The sequence below is a fragment of the Stegodyphus dumicola genome, chromosome 10 (genome assembly GCF_044657685.1).
Source record: "Stegodyphus dumicola isolate Sdum_Otavi_A_Nest chromosome 10, ASM4465768v1".
NCBI classification, from domain to species: domain Eukaryota; kingdom Metazoa; phylum Arthropoda; class Arachnida; order Araneae; family Eresidae; genus Stegodyphus; species Stegodyphus dumicola.
This window is the reverse complement of record NC_140777.1, coordinates 115,324,936-115,339,397: the sequence shown is the minus strand read 5'-3', so window position 1 is coordinate 115,339,397 and position 14,462 is coordinate 115,324,936. Positions and strand designations below refer to the sequence as shown.

Below are 14,462 nucleotides of genomic sequence, written 5' to 3'. Positions count from 1 at the left end.
TTTTGCGTAATTTCAAATGATGGATTAAAATAAAAACAAGAAGTTTGTTGATTTAATTCCTTATCTGGTGATATTTTCAGTCATTCAGCAATTTTTAAAACTTATTTTGACCCTATTTTGAGCATTTACTTCAACTTGAAAAATTCATTGTATGACATTATGATAATATTTTTTTCAATGGCAGATTGTGAACAGTTACAGTGTATCCCAGTCCATTAATCTATACAAGGCCAGATGTGGTGGTCCCTTTATTATGGAGGCACCTAATAGGTGGGCCACCATTCCCTCCTATGAAGGGGCAACCATGCCTTCTCCGGGATTCGAAACCAGGCCCTTCGGTATCGCAGTCAGGCTTCCCTAACCACTATACCGTCTGGGCGCCATTATGATAATATTAACCGTACTGTTGATCACATTAAGCAATGAATTTTCAATGTTTTCCTATACAAAGGGTTGGGCAATTTGATACCAATATCCAAATGTTAATATTAAACGTGATCATATTAAGCGACGTCTACTGCATAACATTAATTTCTTACCATATAACAAAAATTCCTTTTAACATTATGTAACGCAAACTAAGAAACATAACTTTTTTTCGGAAAAGTATAGTAAAAAAAATCACATTTTACCCAAAAACGTTGCCATCACAACAGAAGGCAGAGTAGCTATCATAAGTACCGCAGTATATAAATTATTGCCGTAGGATACGGCGGCGAGCTGTTCTCGTTCATTTTCTTCGTTTTCTAAATCATTGCATATTTCACTGGAAAAATTCAGGGATACTCTGCAAGCTCTGTCGTGTAACAGACTCTGGAGTGTAACATGGCTTACGTTGAGAGCGAACATTACCAGAAACATGTACGGCTCTATACTCGTTTTCTTCAAAAGATCGAGTAGTCTGGTTCCGAAACTCTTCGCAGTCGCAGTCACAGAAGAACTACGTGCTTTCATCTCTGAAAAAAATGACATAGCAAAACTATAAAATAATTGTGATTTAAAAAAATCTGAATAAATTTTAAAACATCAAAATTGCAAAACTTTAAAACAGTCATTAGGATGCGAAATAGCTGGCCGTGCTTAGTAAAATTAAAGTAAACGACACCAGCAGTGCTATCAACAGAAATTTAGGACAGAGTGACCAATGCTGAACATTATTTTCTTCCCGCTGCAGTGCAGGGCATACAAAAAAGCAGATTTTGAGAGAAACCACTGACATTAGCAATGCTGCCTATCATATGGTAGTTTCTTTCATTGCCACATATGACAGCATCTTACAGTCTTTCTTTCTTCTACAACGGCCATCTCGATAATAGGCTTCAATCTTCGATCTTTACAATCTGTTGGGTGCATAATTCGATTTTAATTTTCATTCAGTACTACCTAAAATGGTGGAACTAAAAAAAACAGTGCGTTGAAGATTTTTATTGAACATAATAGAAAGTCACAATAGGTTACCTGTCCTCAAGTATTAAGTGTTTCAAAGAAGTGTAATGTGAGTGGACACTATGCCAGCTTGCTCAAGTTAAAATACGACCAAAACCAGGAAAGAGCCAAGGCTTGTGTGTTTAAATGATTGAAGCTAAAATTAACCAGAGAGAATACCATCTTTCAACAGCCATTAAAACTGCTGGTTTAAAGGCATCTTATGAGGTATGTTTAGAGGTAGCTAAAAGCAAAATGTCTTTTATAGATGAGCACATTATAAGATGTGCTGTAAAAATGGTATCTTCATTTGGAGATAATAAGATTGCTAAAAGATTTGAAACATTGCCGTTGTCTCATTAGACAATAAGTAGAAGAGTTAATGAAATAGGCAGTAAAAGAATTGACGAAATGATAATTAGGTATAGCTGGCATCAGTAAGCTCCTAATCTTTGTCAGAACAATAAATGAAGAATTTGAAACTCATAAATCACTATGGAATTAAAATCATTAGAAACCAGCACCGAAGGTATTGATGTATTCAAACCACTGAATAATGTCACTTCTAAATATGGAGTTTTGGGGAAGTGCTCTGGCATTGCAAGAGATGGAGCTAAAGCAATGATGGGTCATAGAATTGGGTTGTAGTACTGCGTAAAGAAAACTTCATACATTGTTTTTTTCACTGAATTATCTACCAGGAAGCTCTCTGTGGAAAATGATAAGGCTCGAAACTGTTGTAATGAGTAACAGCGAAAACTCATGCAAACTTTGTAAAAATACTATAAAATCAAAGGCATTAAAGACCCGAAACATAGATCATTTAGTGCCTTTCTGGACAGTTTAGAAGCTGAATATGGTGACATTTCACTGTACTGTGAATTGCGCTGGCTACGTTCTGGCAAATGCCTGTAAAAGCTTTTTAGATTGCGGAATTAAATTCTTACTTTTCCCAAAACAGAAAAATTCGGGCATGAGTATCAAGCAAAAATGAAAGAAATCAAGTTTTTAAATAATCTTTGCTTTCCTGACAGATTTAACATCTCATTTAAATGCTTTAAACATGAAACTACAAAGCTGAAAACAAAATATATTCCAGCATTATGGACATATTGAGGGCTTCCGTAAAACACTTAATGTAATATAAATTGTATTGAAGGCAAATAATATAGTTCACTTTCCATCTTGTTAGCAGTTGAAAGAAAAAGAAGAAAATGACACAAATCTTTTCGTATGCTTCAGGAAATAACAACTGAAATCAAGAAAGAGTTCCAAGACAGATGCCAACATTTTTTACCTTTTAAATCCCAAACTTGCACTATTAAACAACTTTATGGAGATTAAATGAGTGAGTGAATAAGCCGTTACGTTGGCTTCCAACCACAGATGTGAATCGAACGGAATTATACACCATCAAAGCGAGGAAATCTACTAAGTTACAGTGTTAAATATTATGTAATAATAGCAGTTTCTGTATTTTTTAAGTCTTTCTTGTCCAAAGTTTATTCACATTAATAAACATTCTGAGTACCTGAAACAAACTCTCAGATTTATACTTCTTGTTTAGTGAAAACAGCCTTAGAGAATATTATGTGCTAATAGCAGTTTTTATATTTTTTAAGTCTTTCTTGTCCAAAGTTTATTTACATTAATAAGCATTCTGAGTACATTCTACTAAAATACAGTGTTGAATATTATGTGCTAATAGCAGTTTCTGTATTTTTTAAGTCTTTCTTGTCCAAAGTTTATTCACATTAATAAACATTCTGAGTACCTGAAACAAACTCTCACATTTATACTTCTTGTTTAGTGAAAACAGCCTTAGAGAATATTATGTGCTAATAGCAGTTTCTGTATTTTTTTAAGTCTTTCTTGTCCAAAGTTTATTCACATTAATAAACATTCTGAGGACCTGAAACAAACTCTCAGATTTATACTTCTTGTTTAATGAAAACAGTCTTACTATTCTATGATAAATTTAATAGTAGTTAAAGGATTATTTAATGGAGATAGGAGTGAGTGTGCTGCCCTGCGATCTTCAAATGGTAATTTGTGATCTTCGTTTGTGTGCAGTTCGCTGTTCATAGGTGTTTGTGCGCAGTTTGCTGTTGATGGGCGCTTGCGTGATGTCGCTAACCAGTTATAACTTATGTAGTTGGTTTTCTAATATTTAAAAGTTCCTAATTATATGAAACGGTAAAATAGGATCCATGAAGATAAACAATTGTATAAGAGAGTGGAATTTCAGAAGCAGAATAAGGTAGGCAACCATCATAACTTCTTTTGTGAAAATAGAAGAGGCCGCTAGAGACATAGGTTCTAGACCATGATGTCACTGGTCAAATTACACTAGGAGAAGCTAAGAGCGTCAGGGTGTAAGTATGGTGTGCGGTTGGTGTTGGTCAAGCAGAGTTTAGAAAATAAATGCCAGTTTTACAAAAATGCGTAAGAACAATTAAATACAAGCAGCAGACACAACACTTTACAGCTAACAACACTTTACGGACAACAGTAGGTGCAAGACTGGCATATATAATGGGAAAGTATGCATGTATATAAAAAATAAAGTTAACAGAAAAAAGTCATTTAAACACAATTTCAAAATTAGGAACATAACCAGTATAGCAAGGAGAAATTATATAAGGTGTCTAAGGACCGCCATCGACATTTTATAACTATTATAGTCATAAATGAGTAGAGGTATTGTAGCATTTTGAACGTCCAGAATTTTTCCAGAAGAAAGACTCGGCCAGTTTGGCCATATGGTGGCTAACTTCAAGAATTTTAAATTTACGGTGCATTGTCGAGTTCCTAATGAACCATCGGCAGTTTACGATTCTCTTAGTACAATATTTTGGGCAACCATGATTTTCAGGCAGACCAGTTCTACCAGACTAAAAGGTGTGATGTCCCTGAATTTTTCTGGAGACTGATTTCTAAAGAACGTTTTCCCACACTCCTTAAGTTCTCTCTGCAAATTTTATCGCTGTTTGGAATAACATATGTGTACGAAAGCGCTTTTTCTGTTCTAGAAAGGGCGGCTTTTTTCTTTAGGCGGCTGGCTGCGAGAGCGGCTAGTTTTTAAAAAAAATAATATAACGAATATAAAAATATGTATGGCAACCTCTAACACTCTATCGGGAATTCTAAAGATATGTCATTTTTAAATATTTTGTGGTTTTGCTGTTGAACTGAATTTTAAGTGCGAAAAAAGTGATATTATAAATAAAGTTAACACGTAAAAATTTAATAATAAAAAGGAAATGGTTTTTCGTTAGCCAGGTTACTAAGAATACTGAATATTGATGTGATGAACAGAGATAATGAAAAAATATAAAAATATAGGCCAATACTTAACACTGCATCGGGTATTGGAACATAAGCTGCTAAGTAACTTTTAAAATTTTGTGATTTTATTGGTGAAGTATATGGAGCGTAAATGCGAAGAAAATGATGCTTAATAATAAAGCTAGAAAGACAAAAAAATGTATTAGCAGAATAGAGTGCAAGAGCAGACTGCTAGACCATGAGCTCAGCTAGAGTGCTTTAACCTTTTTGGACGCCCGTCAAATTTTGAAACCTTTCAGTCGCCCCCCTCCACCGGTAGGAAAATTATATCAAGCTAATAAAAGGGCCAGACATTACTCACGATCGAAAGCTAGTTATACATTTCTCGTTTATTAAAGAAACTTGATAGTTCGAAACAAGCACAGAATAAAGTACAATAAATAGAAGCTACTACCTGTATGCTTTATAAGATTTTACGTTAATTATATTATGAGTTGAGCCTTTACTTTAACTTCTTCTTTCCGTATTCTTCACCAGAATGAAAATTAATTACTGTTTTATTTAAGATGTGGTTTTGAAGGCTTAGATTAGAGGTCCTGGAAACTCATGCTTTTACATGGAAAACTTGCTGTTACATGTTATGCTTTGCCAAAGTTATTTTGGCTTTATCATCTTGGTAACTGACGTTTAAAATATGCACCATTAACTAACTTTAGACAGCTTAAGTAGTCTATTTTGTGTGTAGTCTCAGGCTATGTTATCTACATTGAAATTTATGTTAATTTAAATGCCCGCAGTAACAGAGGAACGTCTATCGCAAATAAAAAGTTATTTTAACATTTTTAAGACTTGTCATGGCTTCCGATTTCCACAACTCACTTTCAGTTGAGTTGGGTCTACAGTACATTAACAAAAGCTTGTACACATACCAGAACCCTACAACTTGTACTGTCGTACATTAAAGCTTGATGAATAAAGTCAACGATTCACTCCATAGGACGTCATTATCAGCTTGTGGAAAATGAAGTCAATGCCTTTTTACTATGTATTAATGGAAATTATGAGAAACTAAAAAATTTAGTTTCTCACAGTTCAATACGTATTCTCTGACGTATACGTTCAATTACTCTGAAAATGTTAAGCGATTTCACAAAATAAGTTGTATTGCGCTCTAATTTAAATTGCGATTATAATGACACATTCTGTTTCATATTATGTTAAAATATCTGAATACTACAAGCAGATAAACTTTAAAAATACATATTTTTTTAGGTTTCTACAGTTTTGACCGTTGCTGTTTTATTACTACTCGAAAAAAGCAAATATGACTCTGTGTGAGTTTGAAATAAATCAGTTTTGAGTATGTTGAATGTTTTTGAACTTACTCGAAACGTACAATTAGCAGCAAAAATAAACCGTATTCGATACGATAAATGTTTCTGTCTCTTAATAAGTTATTACTATTATTTTGGGTGTATGCAAATTTTCTTGCATTTTTACGTGAAAAATTCCGTTATGTGGCAGTCCGTCAGCGGCTGTCAGTCTACAATGTATTCTTAATTATTATATACAAATTTTTATTTTTTGTAGGGTAACTTCTCTCTTTTAGTTAAAACTCCTTTCCTCTTTTGCGTTAGAAGTACTAAAGTGCATTAGAAGTTCACTACAAAAATCCATTACACTCTCTACCCTTAAGGAAACTGTGTAAAAGATTGAAAGAAGTAGTATCTTGTTGGGGAATATCCAGTGAAACGAATCTGTGGTATAAATTTCAGGACAAAATTCTGCAACTATCGTTGAATCTAAAGAGATTTGTTGAGCTTTGTTGGCATTATTGAATACCCTGCCTTGATGGGAGCTTTTTTCTCTGGGTAAAATATTCATGAACAGTTCTGCTCATCGTTTAATTTTTAGTTTGGGGACGGAATCGATCATACCTCTGAAATCTCACCGGGTATTTAGCAAAACCTTTTGGGGATGAAATTCGTGTTTGAGGTGAATTGTACAGATTTTCCTGTCTATAAACAACAAACGTTAGTAGGCATTCTTCTAAAATATTCAATTCTCCATCACCACATACCATTAGACGCAACATTACGGCTATACCTCGAATATTCCCCTACAAGAAAGCACACATTAATCATTTTCGCCTTCCCTCTTTCTGATAGTTCATGTGATGCAAATGATCTAAATTTATCACGCATCTTAAGGCCTGAATTAGTTTCTTCCCACGCTTATTCTGCCGCAATAATCTTCCTCACATTTGCTTTAATAGTTCCTCAATTTTCCTGATGCCTTTCTGATCTTGATTATTCTTCGAGCAGCCTTTCATCATTACTGAAGAGCTAATACACGTTATGACACAGCATTATTGCTACATATCATTCAACCTGTCTCTACCAGATTGTGTTGTAGATCATACCCTTACAAAGCACAATGTTTTAGAATTTTTATTTGTTTTTCTTTCGCTTATCGCTTAAAGAAACACGCGATATTGGTATCAGTGCCTTTTACGGAATAGAACACTGAGCAGTCCCATATGACTCCCACGTCTAATGAGCACGTGCAAATTTTTCCGAGATCGAAATTATTAGCTCGGTAAAAATGCAAAATCTTTTCCCATACTGAATAAAATCCTTAAATTAGAATATATATAGAGAGAAAAATAAGTTTCAGGAATTTAAGGAAAGTCCTAGTGAATAAAAGAAATTGATTTAGTAAATTGTACAGGAGCATTATTCATTTTCAGAAGTTTTTCATAAATTTTACTTTTCAAGAATTTTACTTTATTTATGTTTTAATTAGCTTCTTATATTTCAATGTTATATTTTATCGATTTCCCTATCATTCAGTTTGTTAATATTCAGTATATCATTAAGATATTCAAGGACAATAACGTCAGAGCAATAAAGGATGCTGTTTTTATAACTATGAATAACCTTTGTCATTTTTCAAAAGACACATGACAACTACAGATAAAAAAGTTATCAACTTCACGAGAAACAACTCCGGCTCAGTTAATCTTCCTTTATCGCTGAGACAAGATTGGAGTACGAGTTATGAATCTCATTTTCCCCAGTAAATGCAAATAGAAATGGTATCGTGACAATACTGTCGATTAATATTTTATGATTAGAATCTAATACGAAATGTTCGTCGTTAGTCAGTCAATAATAGTTATAAAAGTTTCTTCTTTTTCACGAACATCCAAATACGGTGCCTGTAAGTATGGAATCAAATAAATGTGAAGAGGGTAGTAAAACGGTAATGTGCCGTTCAGCATGAGAATAATGTAAGATATGGCAAAAAATAAAATAAGTTCGCATACATACTATTTGCACCAACTTTACAGAATCTTCAGATAAAAACAGAGGACTAGCGCAAAATGGGAATCTTCGCTCAACTTCTCAACACAGACTTGAAATCTACATGAGAAGGTCTGCAGATTTTCTTAGGGTATAGTACAATTAATCATTTTCTGAAAAATAAACGTAATAAGTCAAAAATTTGACATCGAAATTTAAATTTGGAAAGCATGGTTATTTTAATAGGTATGTAGATCTCTCATACGAGATGAGTTTTAATTCTCTTGACAGCGTTAAAGTATTTGTATATATCTGTTTTCTAACAGTAAAATTCTGGATCGCAAATTTTGGAAATAAATCTCTCAATGTTCAATTCAAATAAACAGCGGAGAGATTTTACAATTTTCGAGCAAATTCAGTTTAATTGAGAGGAAAAAATAAATCTTACAATCGCAGAAAAATTCTTGATTTCTTAAATTTTATGCAGCTGATATTAAAATATAATAAGGTTAAACTAAAATTACAATTTAAGTTTCTTTTTAAATGCTACGAACAAGTAAAATCTTATTATATACAGAGCTGGGAAAAGATACATGAGAGAAATATAAAGGAAAGATATTTCTTTACCGTTAATACTTAGCTCTAGATTTTTACTGACATTTAAGGATTTAATTATTTGTAATTTTTAAGAATACCATTTACGTGAATGCATAGCTAAGATATCTGACCCTCCCAGGTCGAGAAAATTTAGATGCCCCTATATATAGTAAGAGCGAGATTAGTAGATAAGTGGATAGAGATATATATAATCTATAACTACAATATATATCTATCTATAGATATATATTCCTTAAAAGTTTCCCTAGAATAAGGTTGCTAAACAAACATAGGGATCGTAATCTATAGCTGAAGAAAAACAACAAATTCTTTATGAACACTTGTGGAGAACCTGTAGCTTATGAATTGCAGGATATTGAAATTTAGTAGCAAGAAATTGTTTCCCGTTCATCATTGTCACTGAGCAATCTGTGAAGACTTTTTTTAAATATGTTAATATTTTTCCCCTCTAATTCTGACTAAGGATGTTATCCAACGATGCCGCAATGCAAGGCAACAGAATGTTGTGGCTTCTAAAATTAGAAGCAATTTCAGTTAACTGCTAAATTTAATAAATGTGAATTTCAGGATCATATTTAAAATTCTTCGCTGCACACATTTTATATCAGCTTTCATATTATTACAGAACACTTATTATTGTATATTGGATCTCTGTATATCTCTGTATATTGAAAGTCTTGCAGCTAATGTTTCTTTTATCTAGTAATTTCATAGTATCAGTGGTTTAATTCCTGTAAATTCTGTCTCCAAATTAATGTTTTTTCAGCTCTTTTCTCGCGCGACGAAACGCAAAAGTTTTTTTTTTTTTTCCCTAACTCATGAGTCCAGAAACAACAAGATTAATTTCCACTCATCAAAAAATAAACAGCAGAAGTAAAATGCAGAATGCAAGTATTTTGAATATAGCTGCACTGTCGTAAATGCTGATAAACAATCTTACAAAGCACCAAGTTGCAGTTTAATGATAACTTCAATTTCTAAAACAAAACACTTCTATGTTTACATATGTGTGCTTTTGTTAAAACAATTAGCTTCAGAGTCAACTGCCTAATGTTGATTTTTCCTCCGATGCTTTATCCAAATTTTCGTTCTTTCGAATTCTCCAGTTCATCTATCTTGACCACAGACTTACCTTGAATGTCTTCTTATATGTGATTACAATCTTCTTGTAAAATATATTTTTTTAAACCTTACCTTCTGGGTTTTTCAATAACTGACTTTCCTCTTTGGGTGTGGTTTATTTGATTATGGCAAAGCACTTGGGAGGTATTTGCCGAGGGGGAAGAATGCCTTCGTTTAGGACTTGTAAATGAAACTAGCTCGTATACACAAAAGGAAAAAAGCACAAACTACGAAAACACTCTTGCAACCAGTTCTCTGACCAGAATTCGAACCAAGAACAGAACTACCAGCGTTTAGCGGCTTTACCGCTCGGGTACTGGTGGGTTTTTTTTTTTTTTTTTACGCTTTAAGTGAACATTATTATTAGATTTCCTTTTTGTCTATTTTCAAGATCCCATATGTGAAGTACTAATTGAAAAACTTGTAAACCTATATAGTATATATACTTTTTAAATTCAGGTATACGGAAAATCAAATGTATAAACCTATTCAGATCCATATCCAAATAAAAATTTATTTATAGATAATTAAAAATCGTACAGGGCATCAAATTTCAGGACAATGGCAATAGAATACTAATTTCAGAAAAATTTCCTTTAAGCAGCTTTATTATAGTCTGTTTATATTATACTATTACAAATCCAAAATTTCAATATTTCAAAGATAAATGAAAACAAACTATAATTTATATTGCCTTCAAAGAATTAATTAATAAATACGAGTATACCAGTATTTAACTGCAAATTTTATTAAATGTGATTATTAATATTAACCTCACGTTTCTTTATTCATATTAATTTTCAAATTTTATACAGATGTTACGTATAATAATTGAACTTTAAGAATATGTAAAAAACAAACTAATTAACCAATGTTAATTAGTTTAATCTAATAAACCTAATTATAATAAGAAACTAAACCGACCTAAATTATAATAAGAAATATAATTAAAAAGTTTCCTTACTTGAACCCTTGTCAATTTACTTGTATATTGCCAAAATTTATTTTTCTTCTTAATACGCAAATGAAGAAACATTACAAGAGTTGGCAAACAATAAAAGCCAGAAGGTTAGTTAATCCGAGAACCATTCATTGAATTATCTGATTCATTGATTGTTGATAAAGCAAAATCGGAAAATTTGCTTTATCAGCATAAAAATGAATGAAAATGATAACAAATTTCATGCAGTGTCATTGAGAAATATAATTGTTACGCAGTATTTCTAGAAAATGAAAATTTACTTCTTCAGGTTACTTTTAAATAAATAATTTTTTTACATATTTATAAATTATAAACTTATTTATTCAACTTTATGAGAAATTATTCTTTTACTTATTTGTTACTTTCTTTTCTATTATCATTTCATTTATTCATACTTATCTAATTAAAAGTAGCTCTTCGTTTAATATTTATATAAAATATTTTTCTTAAATCTTTGATACCTCTAGTTTATGCACAACTCAAGCTCAAAACCCGTTACTTGTTCTTATTTAATTCAGAAGTCAAACAACAAAAATCAGCGTTATATTTTCAAATTTTCACAGGACTAATTTCGATGGTTTTACCGAACCACCATCGTCAGCTGCAATAGCGCAATCAGCTGCGTCAGCGCTATTGCAGCTGACGATGGTGGATCGGTAAAACCATAGAAACTAGTCCTGTGAAAATTTGAAAATAGAGCACTGATTTTTGTTGCTTAACTTCTGAATTAGTATTTGTTCGGCGTGTTATTGTGTCTTAATTGTTCTTATTTATTTAAAATTTAAACAGCTGCTTCATTTTACGCATTTTGACAATTTACGTTCTTTTAAAATACTTATTTATACACATTCAATTTCCTCGTAACTGGCACTCAGTTAACCGGCAGTATCAAAATAACGGTTTTGGGGGGGGGGTTTAAATTTAAGTCCGGAATTCAGGATATAAAAAAATTTAATGAGAACCCTTAAACATGAAAACATTTGTGTTACGTTTCTGCGCCCAGCGTACCAAACCTTATCAAAGCAATGATTTGCCCAGAATATACAGATGAAGTACTATACGTACTATACTTTTTTCCTGCCGCTCAACCGATATAGCGGATAGCGCCGCTGACTGCCGTGCCGAAGGGCCCGGGTTCGAATCCCAGAGAAGGCATGGACGTTTGTAAATGTTTAGTGTAGGTGCGAGATGGCGGCACTCTAAATATGCGTCCTCTGATGTGGTTCAGTGGAAGGCGAGAGGGGTGGGAGACCCTCGTTCCCACAGGGCGCTCTCCATCAAACTTGGGGGCGAATCTGAGCTAAATCGCACTGTCACCTGAATGGTCCTCAAGACTGCTGCCAACGGCAGGCGCAAACTAGCGCTCCTTGCCACGAAGAATTTAGTGGGCTTATCTGACGTAGTCAGACAAGTGAGCATAAGCAACAACAACACTTTTCCTGCGTCTATGAATGAAGTTTGAAAGACGAGTCCATGAAAACAATTCAAATTGAAAGAGATGATATTTACCTTGGGCTTGAAGAATGTAAAGAATATTACTTATAAGAGATTCTGATGCATACCGTTCTTGCAATATGTAAATATTTATTTATATATGCATAGATTACGTCTTAGTTTATTATTTATGCATACTTATGTATATGTATTCTTACGTGGAGAGCTCAAACTTCTAACTTACGTGGAGAGTTTAAACATAAAACGGAAGCTCGGCTGAGTATCTCTCAGTTTTTTAGAATAGTCCTAATTCTAACCGGATAGTATCGGAGCCTTAAGTTTAGTCATAATTCTAGCCGGACAGTATCGGAGCCTTACGTTAAAGGTCTCTGGCACTTTATGAAAGGAAACCGCAATTTTACCATCAAATGTTTTTGATCTATATAATATCTTTTCAATAATAGGTAAGCTCTAAAAATCGATTCTAACTTCTGAATGTATACCTTTCTCTCGGCGGGAAAAAACACCTTTTATGGAGGTTCAGATGTTGAGATTTTTAAGGAAAGAAAAGCCTTCACCTACATGTCAAAAGACTTTTTCTTCAAGAAAGTCAATGAATTTATGCGAGCTTTTAGAAAGTACTAGAAGTGATTATCTTGGTCCTGTAGTCCAACGCTAGTGGTCCTGAAGTCCAACGCTAGTGGCTGGCTTCCGACACTCGTATTCTCGGAAAGGGATTTATCCCCTTTCATATTCTGCTTCACAGCTAGGCTCAGGTCAAAAAATGTTGGACTCATCTCTCTCTGTTTTCATACCGACCCATTTTCGTTAAAATTTCCTTCCATACTCTCTTATTATGTTTAGCATTAGTTCTATTCACTAATGACAAAGAGGTTGTACTTCGATATTTTCTTGGCCATTGTGGAATTTAGCGTAAGGAGGCCGCTAATTTCTTGGCTAAGAAGGGACCATTTGTCCTTCAAACATCGCAATCTGGTCTCCCTAACAACTCTGTTAAGTCATTTGTTAGGAAAGCCCTCGGGGCCTCCTTTTTTTCATGAACTCGCAAATATAAATAGATCGTTTAGATAGATGCTTGAAGTAACCGAATAGCCTAGAAAGAAATTTGTTGTATTATTCAGTTGTCATATTATTACTATTATTATTATTTGTTGTATTATTACGCCTCCAAGGTATCAATGTTGTTCCTGACTCTGTTAGCCCATTATGCAATCTTAAAGAAGATTTAAATCTCCAAAAATCCATCAGCAAATCCACATCTCCACAAATGCCCTGCTCTTTCTCGTATTTCGATTTGGAAGCGCTACTCCTTGGCGAGGAATGCCCTGATGTCAATTCTCTCGTCTTTGCTATGTATTTTACTTGATGTTCAGTTGTCTTGCAACGTGCCATTAAAAATAAAAAAATTCTATTCATTAATGAAGCTTTAATCGATTTAACTTCTTTTTACGATGTGCTTAAAAAACAGTCTTTATTTCTATTAATCCTTGAACTAGTACATTATATTATATATTTAGGGCTTAAATTCAGATAAAGCCCTGTTGAGCTATTTCTTAATTTTTAAATGAAACTCTAATTCCAGTCAGTGCCCCAAATACGATAAAGTCCGTTAATTTTTTAACAGTCTGTCATTAATTTAATCATTCATTAAATTTTGAACTATTTCTTTTCATTTTATTCAAGTTTAATTCAAATATTAGTCTTTTTAATAATTAATTTTTGTCTTTTCTCCTGATACCTCTTCCCTTAAAGCTGGAGTTTCAGAAAATGAATTTAAAAAATCTAATAGCTAGGCTTAACATTATTCACGTAATTTAAAAAATGTTCTCAATTTGTGAAAAAATTAAAAATTTCTCAAAAGCACGGAATATATCCATTTAATTTTCTTCCAAAATTATGCTTTTTATAAATGTTAATGTTTCTGATCTAATTGCAATCCTGATGTAAACCACAGTCATTTTAACTTTAAATTAAAGTTACAGGAGACTGCGAGATGTGTTTTGTGATTATTTTGGTCTAATCGAAAGTTTACGGTAATGTGCATGTTCTAATTTACGAAATTTTTCACCTTGATATGTCGCTTAATCGAGCTATTTAGAGAGAAAAGTTTCAATTTAAAACATTTAACTCTAATTGGAAAGTTATTCAATTTATAATTAATCAAAGATTAAAATCTTACCAGAAGGATTTTTGAAATATTTATTCCAATTGAAGGTAGAATCCTCGGATACAGGTACGGCCTTTTAGCGATTTTGAAATTTGCCGCC

The 14,462-nt window shown here is 33.0% G+C and overlaps 1 protein-coding gene across 3 annotated transcripts in view; it reads right to left on the bottom strand.

The window, feature by feature from the left end:
* Window positions 1-10,859, bottom strand: part of LOC118187445 (putative peptidoglycan muropeptide transporter SLC46) — a 42,895-nt gene extending 32,036 nt beyond the window's left edge. The window contains exons 1-3 of one of the 3 annotated variants that reach the window (XM_085825404.1): window positions 10,723-10,859; window positions 8,046-8,191; window positions 633-956 (exon numbers count right to left, since the gene is read on the bottom strand). In XM_085825404.1, the coding sequence (XP_085681530.1) occupies window positions 633-954 (322 nt within the window). In that variant the 5' untranslated portion in view covers window positions 955-956; window positions 8,046-8,191; window positions 10,723-10,859. The remainder of the gene's footprint in view (window positions 1-632; window positions 957-8,045; window positions 8,192-10,722) is intronic. The other 2 variants (XM_035357668.2, XM_035357670.2) reach the window with 2 other exon arrangements.
* Between the last annotated feature and the right edge of the window lie 3,603 nt (window positions 10,860-14,462).